The sequence below is a fragment of the Mytilus edulis genome, chromosome 7, assembly GCF_963676685.1.
Source record: "Mytilus edulis chromosome 7, xbMytEdul2.2, whole genome shotgun sequence".
Lineage (NCBI taxonomy): Eukaryota > Metazoa > Mollusca > Bivalvia > Mytilida > Mytilidae > Mytilus > Mytilus edulis.
In genome coordinates, this window is record NC_092350.1 from 72,703,722 (window position 1) to 72,718,257 (window position 14,536).

The 14,536-nt window shown below is 32.4% G+C and overlaps 1 protein-coding gene across 1 annotated transcript; it reads right to left on the bottom strand.

The window, feature by feature from the left end:
• Positions 1 to 5,837: 5,837 nt before the first annotated feature.
• LOC139482149 (uncharacterized) lies at positions 5,838 to 9,922 on the bottom strand. The gene is made up of 2 exons (XM_071265836.1): positions 9,836 to 9,922; positions 5,838 to 7,829 (listed from the first exon to the last, which is right to left on the bottom strand). The coding sequence occupies exon 2, from the start codon at positions 7,824 to 7,826 to the stop codon at positions 6,132 to 6,134; it is 1,695 nt and encodes a 564-aa protein (XP_071121937.1). The 5' UTR covers positions 7,827 to 7,829; positions 9,836 to 9,922; the 3' UTR covers positions 5,838 to 6,131.
• Positions 9,923 to 14,536: the final 4,614 nt, after the last annotated feature.

Here is a 14,536-nt window from a genome sequence, read left to right on the forward strand (position 1 = left end):
AACTTTAATTATGCCTGTACATCTGTCATTTAGCGACAATTAATCTTCCAAGATCCTACCAATAACACAGCTTCACTAGCTATGATATCGAAATAGATGGAAAGTACACATTTCAGACGTCAAATATAGGACTGATTGAATGTATTTCTAAAAGAATAAATTGTACTATGCAGATGATAAGTTGATACATGGAAATGGCTTGAATTGCTGTACTGCCTTGATATGATGATAATTACGAAAGCAACTTTATACAAATCGCTGGACTCGATCGGAATTAAATGTGATTCATCGATATTGCAATTAATACTTACATTTCAAAGTTGAGAAAATATTTTTTCACTGGCATACATATAAAAGATTTTGTCTTGTGTATGATTATTTTTGCAACAAATAGTTTATGCCCGTATTAAACAAGTTTGGATAATCTTAGTTAGTACAACATACACGACATATCAACATGTTACCAAACCTTTAAACAGACTTATTAAGAATGGATATTATTACGATACGGTTGGCAGATCATTAAAGAAGATATATTGTGGCTTTAATATTGATTCACTTTGCATCGGAAATAAACACATTTATTCTTAAATCAGTTTGCATGACATTTGTTGCGTTCTACTCATATATTTTATGTTATTATACTTAACGTTAGAATGCCATATTTTGATTGGCTAATACGAGGGTGTTGATTTACTCTATCACATGGCTGAGCGGTTGACAATTTTTTTTAATATCACCCTCTCGTCTAGACCAATCAAAAATCGATAATGTAAAGGATAATGAATTGAATTTACATCAAGTCATTAATGACAATGCTTAAATTCTACGTTTTGGCTCAGATTAAATTATTTGACTGTCAAACTAAAAACATAAAACATCTGCTAAACTTCTGTTGATTTTTTAATACCCAAAACGTTGTTATGTGCGTGACGTCATAGAAAAATACTATAAATAAAATTCATCCGTAAGACACAATAACGATAGGACATTCAGTATAATAAATTAGATAACACAGAGACCTGAGAGGGTGATACAGAAAATTGGTACCCAAACCATGTCGACAATGGTATCTCGGGGTAACAATCTGATCTATCACCCTCTCAGATATGTGTTATTTTTATAATGGTATGGTACGTAACCCCTAACGAGAAGGATTGTGCTTGATATTCATATGATGAGGACATAATATTTCAATCAGTTTTATTGATGTCTTGAACTGGCATGTCAGTAACTGCTAGTAGTCCTTTGTAAATTCATGTATCATTACCATTTTACTTAGTTTCTTTTTTTTTACTGACATCGGACTCTGTGATACCTCTAGGTCTTTTTTTAAATTGTGTCATTTGCAAAAGACCATAGTATATCTCCTTTTCCATTTTGACAGACAATCGAATCTGTATTTGTCTTTTCACAATATATTACATTTCCTAATGAAGCCAAAAACACCGTAGTCCATATTACTGCTAATACAGTAAGTATTGTTATTCCTTATCTTTTTCTTTTGTAGTTACCTTTCAGAGGGAGAAGTGATAAAACTGCCTTCCCTGTATGTTATACCACAGCAAGGTGAATCAGTAGGGATATTTCTGAATGTTTTCCCATGATTTAAGATTAACTAGTTTAATGTTTTAACAGTTTAGTAAACATGATAAATAGCTGCAACAGTTTCACTATCAACGCACACAACATCATGAATATTATGCATGATTTGGCAATTGTTTTTCAATATTTCCATCAGGTGAACACACAATCAAATAAGACGGTAGATAGTTTGACTGTACCATTTTTTCACCAGGTAAAAAAAACAGCCTGATACATAAGTAGTTGAAGTATCTATTTTTCCTATCAATGTCAGTGTTATTTGTTAAACAACACCTTCAGGTTCCACATTGACTTTCATGAGCTGCGCTTGGCACTCCTTTTCTTCTTCGTAATGAGAGTTTGCTGCTCACAAGGAAGCTATTAAACCAAGAGTTCCAAATGAAAAAGTTAAAATAATCCCTTCGTAAATTTTACCGACTCCATCACGAGGTGGTAGACCGTTATGAAATAACCGTGAAGTTCATTGAGGTCTATTTTGCTGTCGAGATGATATTTCTTACTCGCGGTCTAGAATGTCCGAATAATTGCTATATCATGCAAATGTATAGATAAAGTAAGTATCTTTTGGGTTCAATATTTTTAGGCCAGGTTTTGGTGTGCGTACAGCACGTAGTAAATACCGTCTACTGGTCGGTGATATATGGTGTCGGTGATATATAGTGTCGATTATACAAATGGTGTATTATTGGTAATATGGTTACAACTCTGTTTACTGATATTAATTACAACTCCTGGAGTCGGTGAAATTTTCGGTAAGAATTATTCAAAGAAGTCCGTTTTAATATATGTTTAACGAATCGAGCAGTCCGTGAAGTATTATGCAGTTTCAAGTCGTCATTGCTCATTTGAAGTTATCATTGCAGTAAAAGTATAAAATCTAGTGTTCTTTTCTTCAATTTCGAATCAACCAAAAATGCGTGAAAATAGTTATTTTTTCTGTCTGCTATATATTAAAGATATTCAAGGGGACAACCCAAAGTTATTCTACAGTACATGCAACGTTCAACCTTTGCCGGGCGTGTGCAGAGTTCATGATGGTGTGCGGACTGTTATTGTTCAGTTTTATTTTGTTTATTTCATAACATTATATTTAGTTCTGTTTTGTGTGTGTGGTAGTTATATTTGTATGTATTCATTTCATTATTTCATTTATGTTCAATTTACTTTACTTTTGTTTTGTTTATAAATTTATATTTAAATTAGTTTGGTATAACATTGGCCACTTGACAATCCAAAGAACTTACTTCGTTACACAATAACCTTCCCTTTTCACAAATTTGATCTACAGAATTAGACTATTAACCGTATTTGTAATAGTATAAGCAACATGTAGTGTGCTTTATGTGCAGAAGGATCTGCATACACTTCTTGAGCACCTGAGATCACCAGCAGTTTTTAGAGGGGTTCGTGTTGCTTAGTTTTATATGTTGTGTACTATTATTTGTCTGTTTGTCTTTTATTAGCCATGGCGTTGTCAGTTTATTTTCAATCTATGAGTTTGACTGTCCCTCTGGTACCTTTTGTCCCTCTTTTTGAATGGTTGGACTTCTACGACAGGTTTCCCAAACGTAGTTGTTTCGGTACTTATACTTCGTAATGAAGTATCTAACTAATAAGAAACTATTTTTATACATTCAAGACTAATGTTCGGTTTCTAATTTATTCGGTTTCATTTCTAATTGCTTGATTCCTTAACATTTTTCAATAAAAGTTGCATAATTCCATAATTCTTTAAGCTTTCTAAATCTTCTATGCACTCGTCAATTTCAGCTAAGAAGTTGTTGTATGATTGCCAATTAGACATCTCTCCACAAAAGACCAAATGAAATTGTCCGTTCCTAAATTTTATAGACGTCATCACGAGTTTGTTGACCGTTTTTGAAGATTGTTGCGAATATGTTCCAAATGTCGGAGATACAATTGTGTTCCTCTTTCCCCGAATGTGATATTCCGATTTTAATTTATAAACGGCTTTGTAATAACACGGCGGGTGCCACATGTGGATCAGGATCTGCTGACTCTTCTGGGGATCGTCCATAATTTGTTCATGGGGTTTGTGTTGTCTAATTTTGATTTTGTGTATTATTGGTTGTCTCTTTTTCATTTTCTTTTTTAGTCGATTTAGTTAATTTCGACCGATATGTTTGATTGCTTTTTTTGTGATATTTAACCTCTATTTCGACAATGGAGGCATTATAACAATATATCACCACACGTACTCTTACAATGAGCAAAATCAAAACTACGTCAGTCCTAAATGAAATGAATTGAAATGACAAGTGTAAAATAATTCAAAAAAAAAAAAAAAACCAACTAACTTATGTACAAAATAATTAACGAAAAACAAAAAAATAATATATAGCAATAAACATTGACAAACGACCACTATTAAGTTAAAGGCTCTTAATGTGTAACATGGACATGCAGCATGAGGGCTTGGTTAAACTAGTGTCTGAAGGCACAAACCCTCTCCTTGTTACTTTTAGAAGTGTGTTCCTATCATGTTTTCGTGATATCCATATTATTAGTTCCTTGTAATTTTCTTAACATCCCCTAAATAAAAAAGCCCCTTGTCTTTGATTACACATGCGCAGGTCAGATAAACAAGGTTATGAGCTACAACAATTTCACTGTGAAATACTATTCATGACACTATTTTACAATGGAATACTGCCAATTATTATTTCTATAATTCTGTCCGTGAAATTATTTCCTGGTAAAATTATTTCTCCCTGACGACTCCTCTGCCATAATATTGTTCGAGTGTTCTACATTATTTCATGAAATGTATTGTATATCCGCCCGCGAAAACTGCATCTAAATGTCTGCTATACGGAAACATTTATTATGTATATTTGAAATACCGTTAGGAAAGTATTTTGTCTACAAAACAAATATATATTCTAACATTTAAACCTTTCAAATTGGTATTTATAGTTGATGATAATAACTGTATCTGGTATACGTGTTTTGCTTTTGATTAATAAAATTGAAAACGTTATTGATCATGTATATCTATGTCTATAATTTCCCTTTAGTGAGACAACATTTATGATTTTTTTTTTGAGATATAGAAGAAAATAATAATGATGTTTAACTTCCAAATAACAAAAACATGTCATTATAATCAAGCTATTCAATATTGGCAAAATACCTAAACTATTTTTTATATACAAATCGTTCTTCTTTGGGCATTATTTTAGAGACGGAAACAATATAATAACTAAGAATACGATACACTCGATAAAATAGGGAATACAATCTAAAACAATATGTCTTATTGAGATCATCGCCCTGATGCAAGAGAGGATTTAATCAACCAATTTAGCCCATCCAGGTATATATTTTAGAATGGAAGCCGTAATCCACCTATAAACGTATTTGTTATGACAGCATTTTTTAAGCTTTTGTACATACCTTGGATGCAATCAAACATACAAACGTTAACTGTCAAAAACTAAGGAAGTAAATAATACGTCATATTTCTGTAATCTCGTAAATATAGAAATAGATTAGATAATTTAAACTTTTAAAAATCAATGAAATGAAAAATAACAGCAACATAGTTAAATGGCACATTTAGTTTCAAATAGACCTAAAAATCTTGGTTTGTTTGCCAAAAATCCCGTTTGAATTTCAAATGCAATGAAACTATAAATAATGATGCTCTGCTCGAAGTTTCCCTTTTGTATATGTTCAAAACGGCCCATCTCTATTATTCATTATCTTTGCTGTTTTCATGCTATTGCGGTTTGAAAATTTCGTAAATCAATGCATACAGTTGGCTTCAATAACTTTAACGTTCATCATAACAAATGGACAAATATTGCCGTATGTTCACCTCAAAAACTACTCTGTGTACAGACCAACCTATGAAGTTTGGAAGTTTGGAAGTTTTAAGGCCCGACATCCACTACATATATAAAAGTTAAAAGTATTTTGCATATCAGAAAGATAAAATCTGTTTTAGATTTTAATGGGCATTTTTTTTCTTCATGCAGAAGGTGTAAAAATAAACATATCAGTTGTTTTCAGAGAACGTTCATGTATTCACAAAACTCCAAGATATTCTTAAATTTACAACTAAGTTTATTTCTGTAGAATATTTGGAATGCCTAAAAAAATATCAATTATAAACCTAAATATTATATTATCAAACATCAGAAGTAATAGATTACAAGACATTTATTTTATTACCACATAAATGCAACTTCACAATGGATAGAACATGATAAACAATAAAAAGAAAACACACAGTGGACCTCCACATTTATACAAAATATGAAAATAAAATGTGGCATCAATGCAAACGATAAAGAATCCAAAAACCTTAACCAAAACCATTTACTTGTAGTTGAATATATTTTGAACACGTTTTTTTCACGTATTTCATATACATTATGTACAAATTGCTTCCTAATACACAACCTTTCAATTCAAAAATGAAATCAAATGCAGTTGGTATAATAAAATAAGTTATCATTGTCCATAATTTAGTTAAAAACAATTTATCAGTAGCGTTTATTTTAAGCATAGTTAACATTGTATACAAGTACTTGACCATTTCGTTCGTTTGCCACAAGCAAAGATTTCGATTTGATGTTGTAGTCGATTGCCCATGGTTTTAAAACCAAGTCTGTTTTTGACAGGAGTATTTTGTGTGCTTTGCCATCAGAAGATATTGCAACGACGCTATTTGATTTGTTCCCAGCGACGAACACATTTCCGAATTCATCTACTGCGATACACCTGTGTTTTCGTAAAGCCGTTTTGTTTGTAAATGTCCACAGCATCTCACCGTTCCTATTTTGACAGATGATGGTATCTGTTTCTTCGCCTTTTCCAAAGAACAGTTTATTTCCCAGAGAGGCGACATAATTTGAGGAAATAGAACTACCAATGGCATTTGTCTTGTTATCCACTAAGCTAATTTCCTGCAACTGTCCATTATTTGGGGAAACTATTAAACTGCCATTTGTGTAAGTCAAGCCTAGACAGGGAAAGGTTGTTTGGATCCTTTTTATTGTTTTCCCTGATTCAAGACTAACTATTGAAATGTTTTTATCAGAAGCTGATGCTACTGCAATAGTTTCTTTACCGACACAAGAAACATCAAAAATTTTGGGCATTATATTAGTTATTTTTTTTTCAAGTGTGCCATCAGGTGTTAATAACACCAAAAACGAGGGGTCATAGTTTGAAATAACAAGTCTACCGCAAGGCAAAATACAGCAACCTGACACATTTGACGCTGATATTTTTATTTTTGTTTTTAAGGTCAATGTGATATGATCAATTGTTTTTGGCTCCGTCTTTACTTTCATCAACTGAGCCTGGCTCTCTTTCCTCCTTCGTATTGGCAGTTTACATGATTGCACGTCTACAACAGGTTTTCCGAACTTTGTTATGTCGTTTTTAATGTGATTTAATACAGTGTCTATCTCGTACGATACTACGGTGTGAGCCAAACTACCACCATTTATCCAAGACTGCATGTCATTTTCTATTTGATTCAGTTTATTTTCTAAAAGCCTTGTTCCTATATATGTTTGCATATCGGTTGCATGATTTTTTATGCTTTCTACATCTTCTATACACTCGTCTGTTTCTCTTTGTTTATTCTTCAGAGATGCAATGAAGGTTTGTATTTGATGGGTCGATTTTTCCACAGCTTTGTTTAATTCAACAATGAAATGGTGTTGTATTTCATCAAGGTGTTGATTTATCTGGCGTCGAATCGCTGATATCTCGGACTCTATTTTCTGTTTCGAACCAAACAGCGAAGATATATTCTTTTGTCTGTCCTCAAGGATAAGTTTAAGATTTTCTTTGATTTCTTGGAATGAGGACTCGATTTCGGTAAAGGTTACAGATGTTTTAGCATTTTTAATGACATCTTCAACGGGGAACAATTTTTTACATTCTACATGTTTCGCAGAAATAGCGCATTTTCTACACAAAACTTCATTGTGCTCCTTGCAAAACAATTGGTACTTCTCGTTGTGTTCATCGCAGTGCAGATTTATGTTCGCAATAAATGATGGCAATTTATGGTATTCGTCAATAATAACAGTCTTGTGGTTTCTTGATGCCTTTGACAAGCTATGGTGTTCTATACAGTCATGGCATAGTCCTTCATCACAGTGTGGGCACCAAACCACGGATGGCTTAGAAACGTGTCTTGAACTACAAATACCACAATGATCAAAAGAGGAAGCCATCAGCTGTAAAACAATTTTTACATTTTTATAATTAATCAGATATATCAAAATTCAGAATGAGGACAAAACACTAAGATCTTTATAATGAATTATGATTATATGAAATATAAGTCCTGCCGCATTATATTTTCCCTTGTTATTTTTCCATTTTGCACTGTAATCAAATAAATCAAATCGCCGTGTGAATGTTGTAATGTTGTTAGACCCAAGTGTTGCAAAATTGAACATGAAGTTTAAAAACGCGATATCATAAAACATGTAAAATATTTGACAGAGTTCAGAAATATTTGTAGGAATTGATTTTTGTCGGATATAAAGAGTAACTCTTTGCTCGATTGTCTTTTGAATAGACAAAAACATTAAATGAATGAAGCACCTCCTTTTTTTGGAGATAGGACACTCTGCAACAAACAATGTTGACAAGAAATTGATCCCTATATATCTATTGGAGATAGATCATGGATTTGTCAATTGTATAATAATCCCATTTCGGGAATGATTATTTTGCTAACAATTAACTCATAGATTGCGTTCAAACCATGGTAACAATTTCAGCATAGTTATACATTGCTAATTTAAGTAACAAATATTTTACAGTAACAAAACTAGAAAAAAAGAACACACACCACTATGAAACTATTCCCTGAACTTCCGGTGTCCAACTAGATGAATACTAGTAAGCTATTATAATTAAATGGGAGTGTGAAGATAGAACATTGTAGTTCTGACAAAAGTGTAAAAATCTCATATTATAGATGTAAATTAAGGGAAATTTACCCTTGCACATAAATATCAAATGTCAAATATATAGCTATCTCAATTTTTATCAAAATGGATATCTAACACTCTAAGACTCACACGACGAAATATCATCTTGATAACAAAATACATACCATAAAAAGGTATTGTAAGCTCTTTTACTTCGTTTTTGATTTATGTTCAGTTACGTTAAGGTTCATCCTAACCCTTTAGCAAATATGATCGTATTTGCACCGCAAATTTCACTCTGGGTACAAACCTGTTCATGTATAAAGAACTTTTAGAGTATGTACCTATATACACAAAATTTAAAAGTTTCAGATTATGATTTTGCTTTTAATTTATTTTAATTCCTGCAGAAGGTGCAAAAATAAACTAATTTGGGAATGAGGTTCGAGAAGCTCCCCTCATATAATAAGTAAGTTATATTAATTGTATCGATTGACAATAGGTGGACAATAGATATCTGCAAACCGTGTGAGAGAATGAGCCGCATCAAATTTGTAATGATATCAATCATTTGTATTTACTTAACTTGATTAGCTTTACCTGTTTACATGTGTATCTAATCTTAGTACCGCCTATCAGATGGAGTGACAGTTTAACTGATTAAATATATAATTGTATCTTGGGGATTTCAAGCAGTTGTTATAATCATGTCTTACTGTATTATTAAAGTATTAGAATTTACATGGATTTAGTTATCAGTCATTAAGCTACTAAAGAATATAACAAAATTAAACTCAATTGTTTGTTTATTTTTTTTATCTTCTGCACACTGGAAAAAATGCACATCAAAATCCAGGTAAGGTTTTTTTTTTGAAAAATAGACTGCATATATGTTTCCTATATCTAGGTCCAGCCATGCCTAATCATTTTTCTAGATGTTTTGGTTTGTCTATACTCAGAGCAGATTTGTAGTGTAAATACGGATATATATTTTAAATTCCTTTTGATGAACCTTAAAAATATTATGGATTGCAACTCAGTTTGATACAATTTTACAAGGAAAGCAATGCAAAAACCTTGGGTCTACTTCACAACATTTTGTCACATATTTCGATTGTTATTTTAGGAAGTGTTTCACCGTTTCATTTCCAGTTTCATGAATTTGTTCAGGCAACTTTATGGGTAGACGCCCCTCTGTGTCTGTAATGTGCTAAATCAACCAACAAAATGAATAAGTTAGAATATTCTTTCGTTTAATGTATAAAACGATTAATTTTGATTGCAATAACTCTTGTACATACCTTAAATTAAATAAAACACAAGAACAGTAGCTCAGTTCATCAAATTTAACAAGCTCAATCCTGTGTTAAAGGAAGCAAATAACACGTCACTTTCCTCTAATCACGTGGTATATCAGCAGGTAAGATAACTTAAGAATACAATCAATAACATATTTAAATCACCAATCTTTATTTAGCTCACATTGTTTTAATTTTTCTATTTAATTGAAAAGGAACACTTAACAGGTAATTTTAAAGATACAATGGACAACACAAAGAGCACGGTCTGAAGCTCTAATTAGTCATGTTAGTTGAGGTGTAATACTTATTTGGCAAAGTTTGACATTGTATAAATTTTGACAGATGAGTGTACGTAAAACTTTAAAAGGCAGTTCGAAAATGTTATATCCCTCATAATATTTGCTTCTGATTTTCTTAAGAATGAGAAAAATTATTTATAAGATAAGAAGCAATTGAGCTAGCTTAAAATAACTGTGAATACTCTTAGATATCATCTTTGTCTTTATGTTGTTTGCTTTCTGTGCATAGTGACGATCTGATGAGCCAAGTCATTTCCAACTAAAGCTGATACTAACGTTGGGATGTCTCGCCACCGTCTCAGGGCTTATCGGGAGGATTCAGCAATCACAGATATAAATGACCCTGCCTCATTCACTATGTACCTAAGTTAGTAAGAAGCATGCAGTTTATAGATTGTTTTTCCATTATTATTTTGTCATATTAGACAAGGCAGTTAGGATTTTAAATTTGAATGGTTTGAAAGGTTGTCATCTAAGTGTCTTTTGAAGCTGACTACATGGTACGAGTTATGGTCATTGTGGAAAACCGATCGTGACTTAAAATTGCTAACATCCTCCTCATTTTGACATTTTTGGAAAGTTGTATTATTGGCAATCATACCACCTTATATAATTACAACCACATATCTCCTAAATGACATCGTACATTATTTCTATTCGTGTTTATTAACTTTACTAACATTGTTGTCAGCAAGTTCATATTTATGATACTAACAAATTGTATTGCAATACAAAGTTAGTATTTGTTATTTGACGCGTTAAGGAAAAAAATCATGTGTATTTTATGATAATAATGTGAAAAAAATATATGCATTTTATAGTGTTGTATAAAAAGATCAAATGTTTCACAAAAAACTGATGAAAATAGCTATTTTGATAATGGAATTTTTAAAAATCTGCTTTGGTTTGATTATGTTTTTGATATGATAAAAGGTGTATGCCATTGAAATATTGTAGGTCGCCATAGGTCAATTTTAATTTCCATTACTTTGCTTCAGACTGTTATTATGATGTCCACTGAAAAGAATAAAACCAAACATAGCATGAATGTTCCTAATGAGATGCTGACCTAGTGTTATAACTTTGTTGCCGATCCAGAATTCAAGATGGCCGCCAGCGGGGGACTTAGTTTAACATAGGACCCTATGGGAAATACATACAAATGTCTTCTTTTAGTGAACCACTGAAAAGAATGAAACCAAACATAGCATGAATGTTCCTAATGAGATGCTGACCTAGTGTTATAACTTTGTTGCCGATCCAGCATTCAAGATGGTCGCCAGCGGGGGACTTAGTTTAACATAGGACCCTATGGGAAATTCATACACATTTCTTCTTTTTAAAAAGAACCACTGAATGGAATGAAACCAAACATAACAGAAATGTTCCTTATGAGATGCTGACCAAGTGTCGATACTTTGTATCCGATCCATCATCAAAGATGGCCGCCAGCGGGGGGCTTAGTTTAATATAGGATACAAAAGTCTCCTTCTAGAGAACCACTGAATTGAATGAAATCAAACATATCATGAATGTTTCTTTCCTTATGAGGTGCTGGCCACGTTTTGTTACTTTATAGCCACATTTTGTCTTTTTTTTTATATGATTTCAAAAGCCCAAGTAAAGTCAGGTGAGCGATACAGGCTCTTGAGAGCCTCTAGTTTTAAGAATAAAACGGCAATCACAAAACAATTATATTACAGAGGTATATATAAAAAGAAGATGTGGTATGATTGCCAATGAGACAACTGTCCTCAAAAGACCAAACTGACACAAACATTAACAACTATAGATCACCGTACGGCCTTCAACAATGAGCAAAGCCCATACCGCATAGTAAGCTATAAAATTTAGCAATATTAATTACTTTAGATATCAATCGAATAGATATTACTGAAAATTAAATACTAATTGTCTTTCTAAATAAAGGCAACAGTAGTATACCGCTGTTCAAAACTCATAAATCCATGGACAAAAAACAAAATCGGGATAACAAACTAAAACCGAGGGAAACGCATTAAATATAAGAGGAGAACAACGACATAACACTAAAATGTAACACACATAGACAAAATCCCACGAGAATAACAAATATAACATATATATATAACATCAAAACCAAATACATGAATTTGGGATAGACAAGTACCGTGACACGTCTTATCGCAATGTGAATTTACACTCAAAAATAAGAGAAAACAAACGACACAACGTTATAATGTAATACACACAGAAACGAACTATAATATAACAATGACCATATTCCTGACTTGGTACAGGGCATTTTTAAAGGAAAAAATGGTGGGTTGAACCTGGTTTTGTGGCATGCCAAACCTCGCACTTTTATGGCCATGTGAAATATAACATCAAAATGACAACACAGGACTACAATATGATAAATTGGAGAACACAATTGACAAAGAATCACACGAACAACAGCCAACAAAAGGCAACAAGTTCAAAATTTTAATACGCCAGAAGTGTATTTTGTCCACACAAGACCTATGTGTGACGCACAGATACAAAAGTTTGAAAGCCGAAACGAGTACAAAGTTGAACAACATCGAGGACCAAAAGATCAAAAAGGTTGTGCCAAAAACGGCAAGGGTTTTCTGTTAAGTTACCAGAAAATCCCTATAATTTAGAGTAATTTATACTTTTGCAAACAGTAAATTTAATAAAATGAATTTTCAAAAGATGTACATGATAAAGCTGAAGTATTAACTAATTACAGGAAACAACTGAAATACATTTACATAACCAGACATTTGAAACACAAAAGTAGACACATCCGAATACGTTTAAACCTCTACGCCAAGTGACGTCCTATTTGAAACTGAAAAATGACGAAAAAATGACGTCATTTGAATTAGTAAAACAGAGCATCAAAAAATGAAAAATGACGTCACATAAGAATGAATAAGATAGAATTAGGATTAATTTAAGATTATATATTTGAACTAAATACTGATATTGCATTTAATAACAAAGCACATTTTAATTCTTATTAATATAAAACTGAGGTAGCAATTAACTATATTATAAAACTATGTCCGGTTTGTTATGAATCTAACTTCAAACGTAAAATATCGTACTGATTACTTTGAACGAAATCAAATCTGATAAATGAAGGCGGTGATTAATTTTCTTTACCATAACACATAAATATAATAGAAAAGACGTCAACACATTTGACAAAATCCGATGAGAATTACAAATATAACATTAAACATTTAAACTAAATACATGAATTTGGGATGGATAAGTACCGTACCACGTCTTATAGTAATGCGAGTTCACACTCGGCAAAACAGTCTCAATCGGGAATAAGTCACGTTTGGTAATTAAAAGATTAGACGACATTATGACAAAACACAATCTACCATGTGGTAAAAATGTCCTTAGCTAGTTTGGTCAACGAAACATCGTATTGATCCACCAAATCGTGATGGTGTCCATAAAATTTACGGAGTGTCAATTTTAATCTGTCATCCTCATAACTTTGTTGGAGCAGTTTCTGCGTAAGGAGCACACTCCTGTATATGAAGTCCGTATAGTGTGAACAAGCACGAGAATAACGTATCAATTGTGATATGTAAACACCATACGAAGGGGCAGAGGGTATGTTACTGCTGAGAAATGGGAAATTGATAATTGGGAAGTTGAAATCGTCCCGTTTATCATAGATTTTCGTGTGAAGTCGTCCATCTACGTCAATATTGAGGAAAAGATCAAGGTATGAAGCAGTCCTTCTAGTATCAGTGGTATCCTTAATTTCAAGTTCACTTGGATATATGAGATGTAAGTATTGGCTGAAATATGGGTTATTCAATGATAGAACATCATCAATATATCGGAAAGTAAAATTAAAGAATTTCGCAAGTTGCTTTTTCTTTTTGTCTTTTAGAAGGTTCTGAATGAATTCTGCTTCATACAAGTACAAAAACAAATCAGCCAGCAGGGGTGCACAATTAGTACCCATTGGAATACCGACTGTCTGTTGAAATATAAATCCTCCAAACTCAACAAATATATTGTCGATCAAAAAGTCCAGCATTTTGATAATATCATCTTCTGTATATTTTCTGGGAGATTCAGTGTGATTTTTCACAAAATATGAATTATTGTAACCCAAAACAAGAAATTTGTATCTACGATTTCCATTTTTATAGAAAAAGCTCTGTTTTATGAGATGGTGTAGTCGATCTTTCAACTGAACATGGGGAATAGTAGTATATAGCGTAGAAAAATCAAAAGTTTTTATGTTGCTGCAAAATTTCAAAGATTGTGATTGAAGGTTAAGCAGTAGATCTTTCGAATTTTTGAGAATCCACATCTGGTTAACACCACTGGTAGAATATATCTCCTCACAATATTTTTGAAGCCCATCTTTAACTGTCGA

Bases quoted from the DNA above. Each gene is read 5' to 3' on its own strand.
- LOC139482149 (XM_071265836.1), bottom strand. From the start codon at position 7,826: ATGGCTTCCTCTTTTGATCATTGTGGTATTTGTAGTTCAAGACACGTT.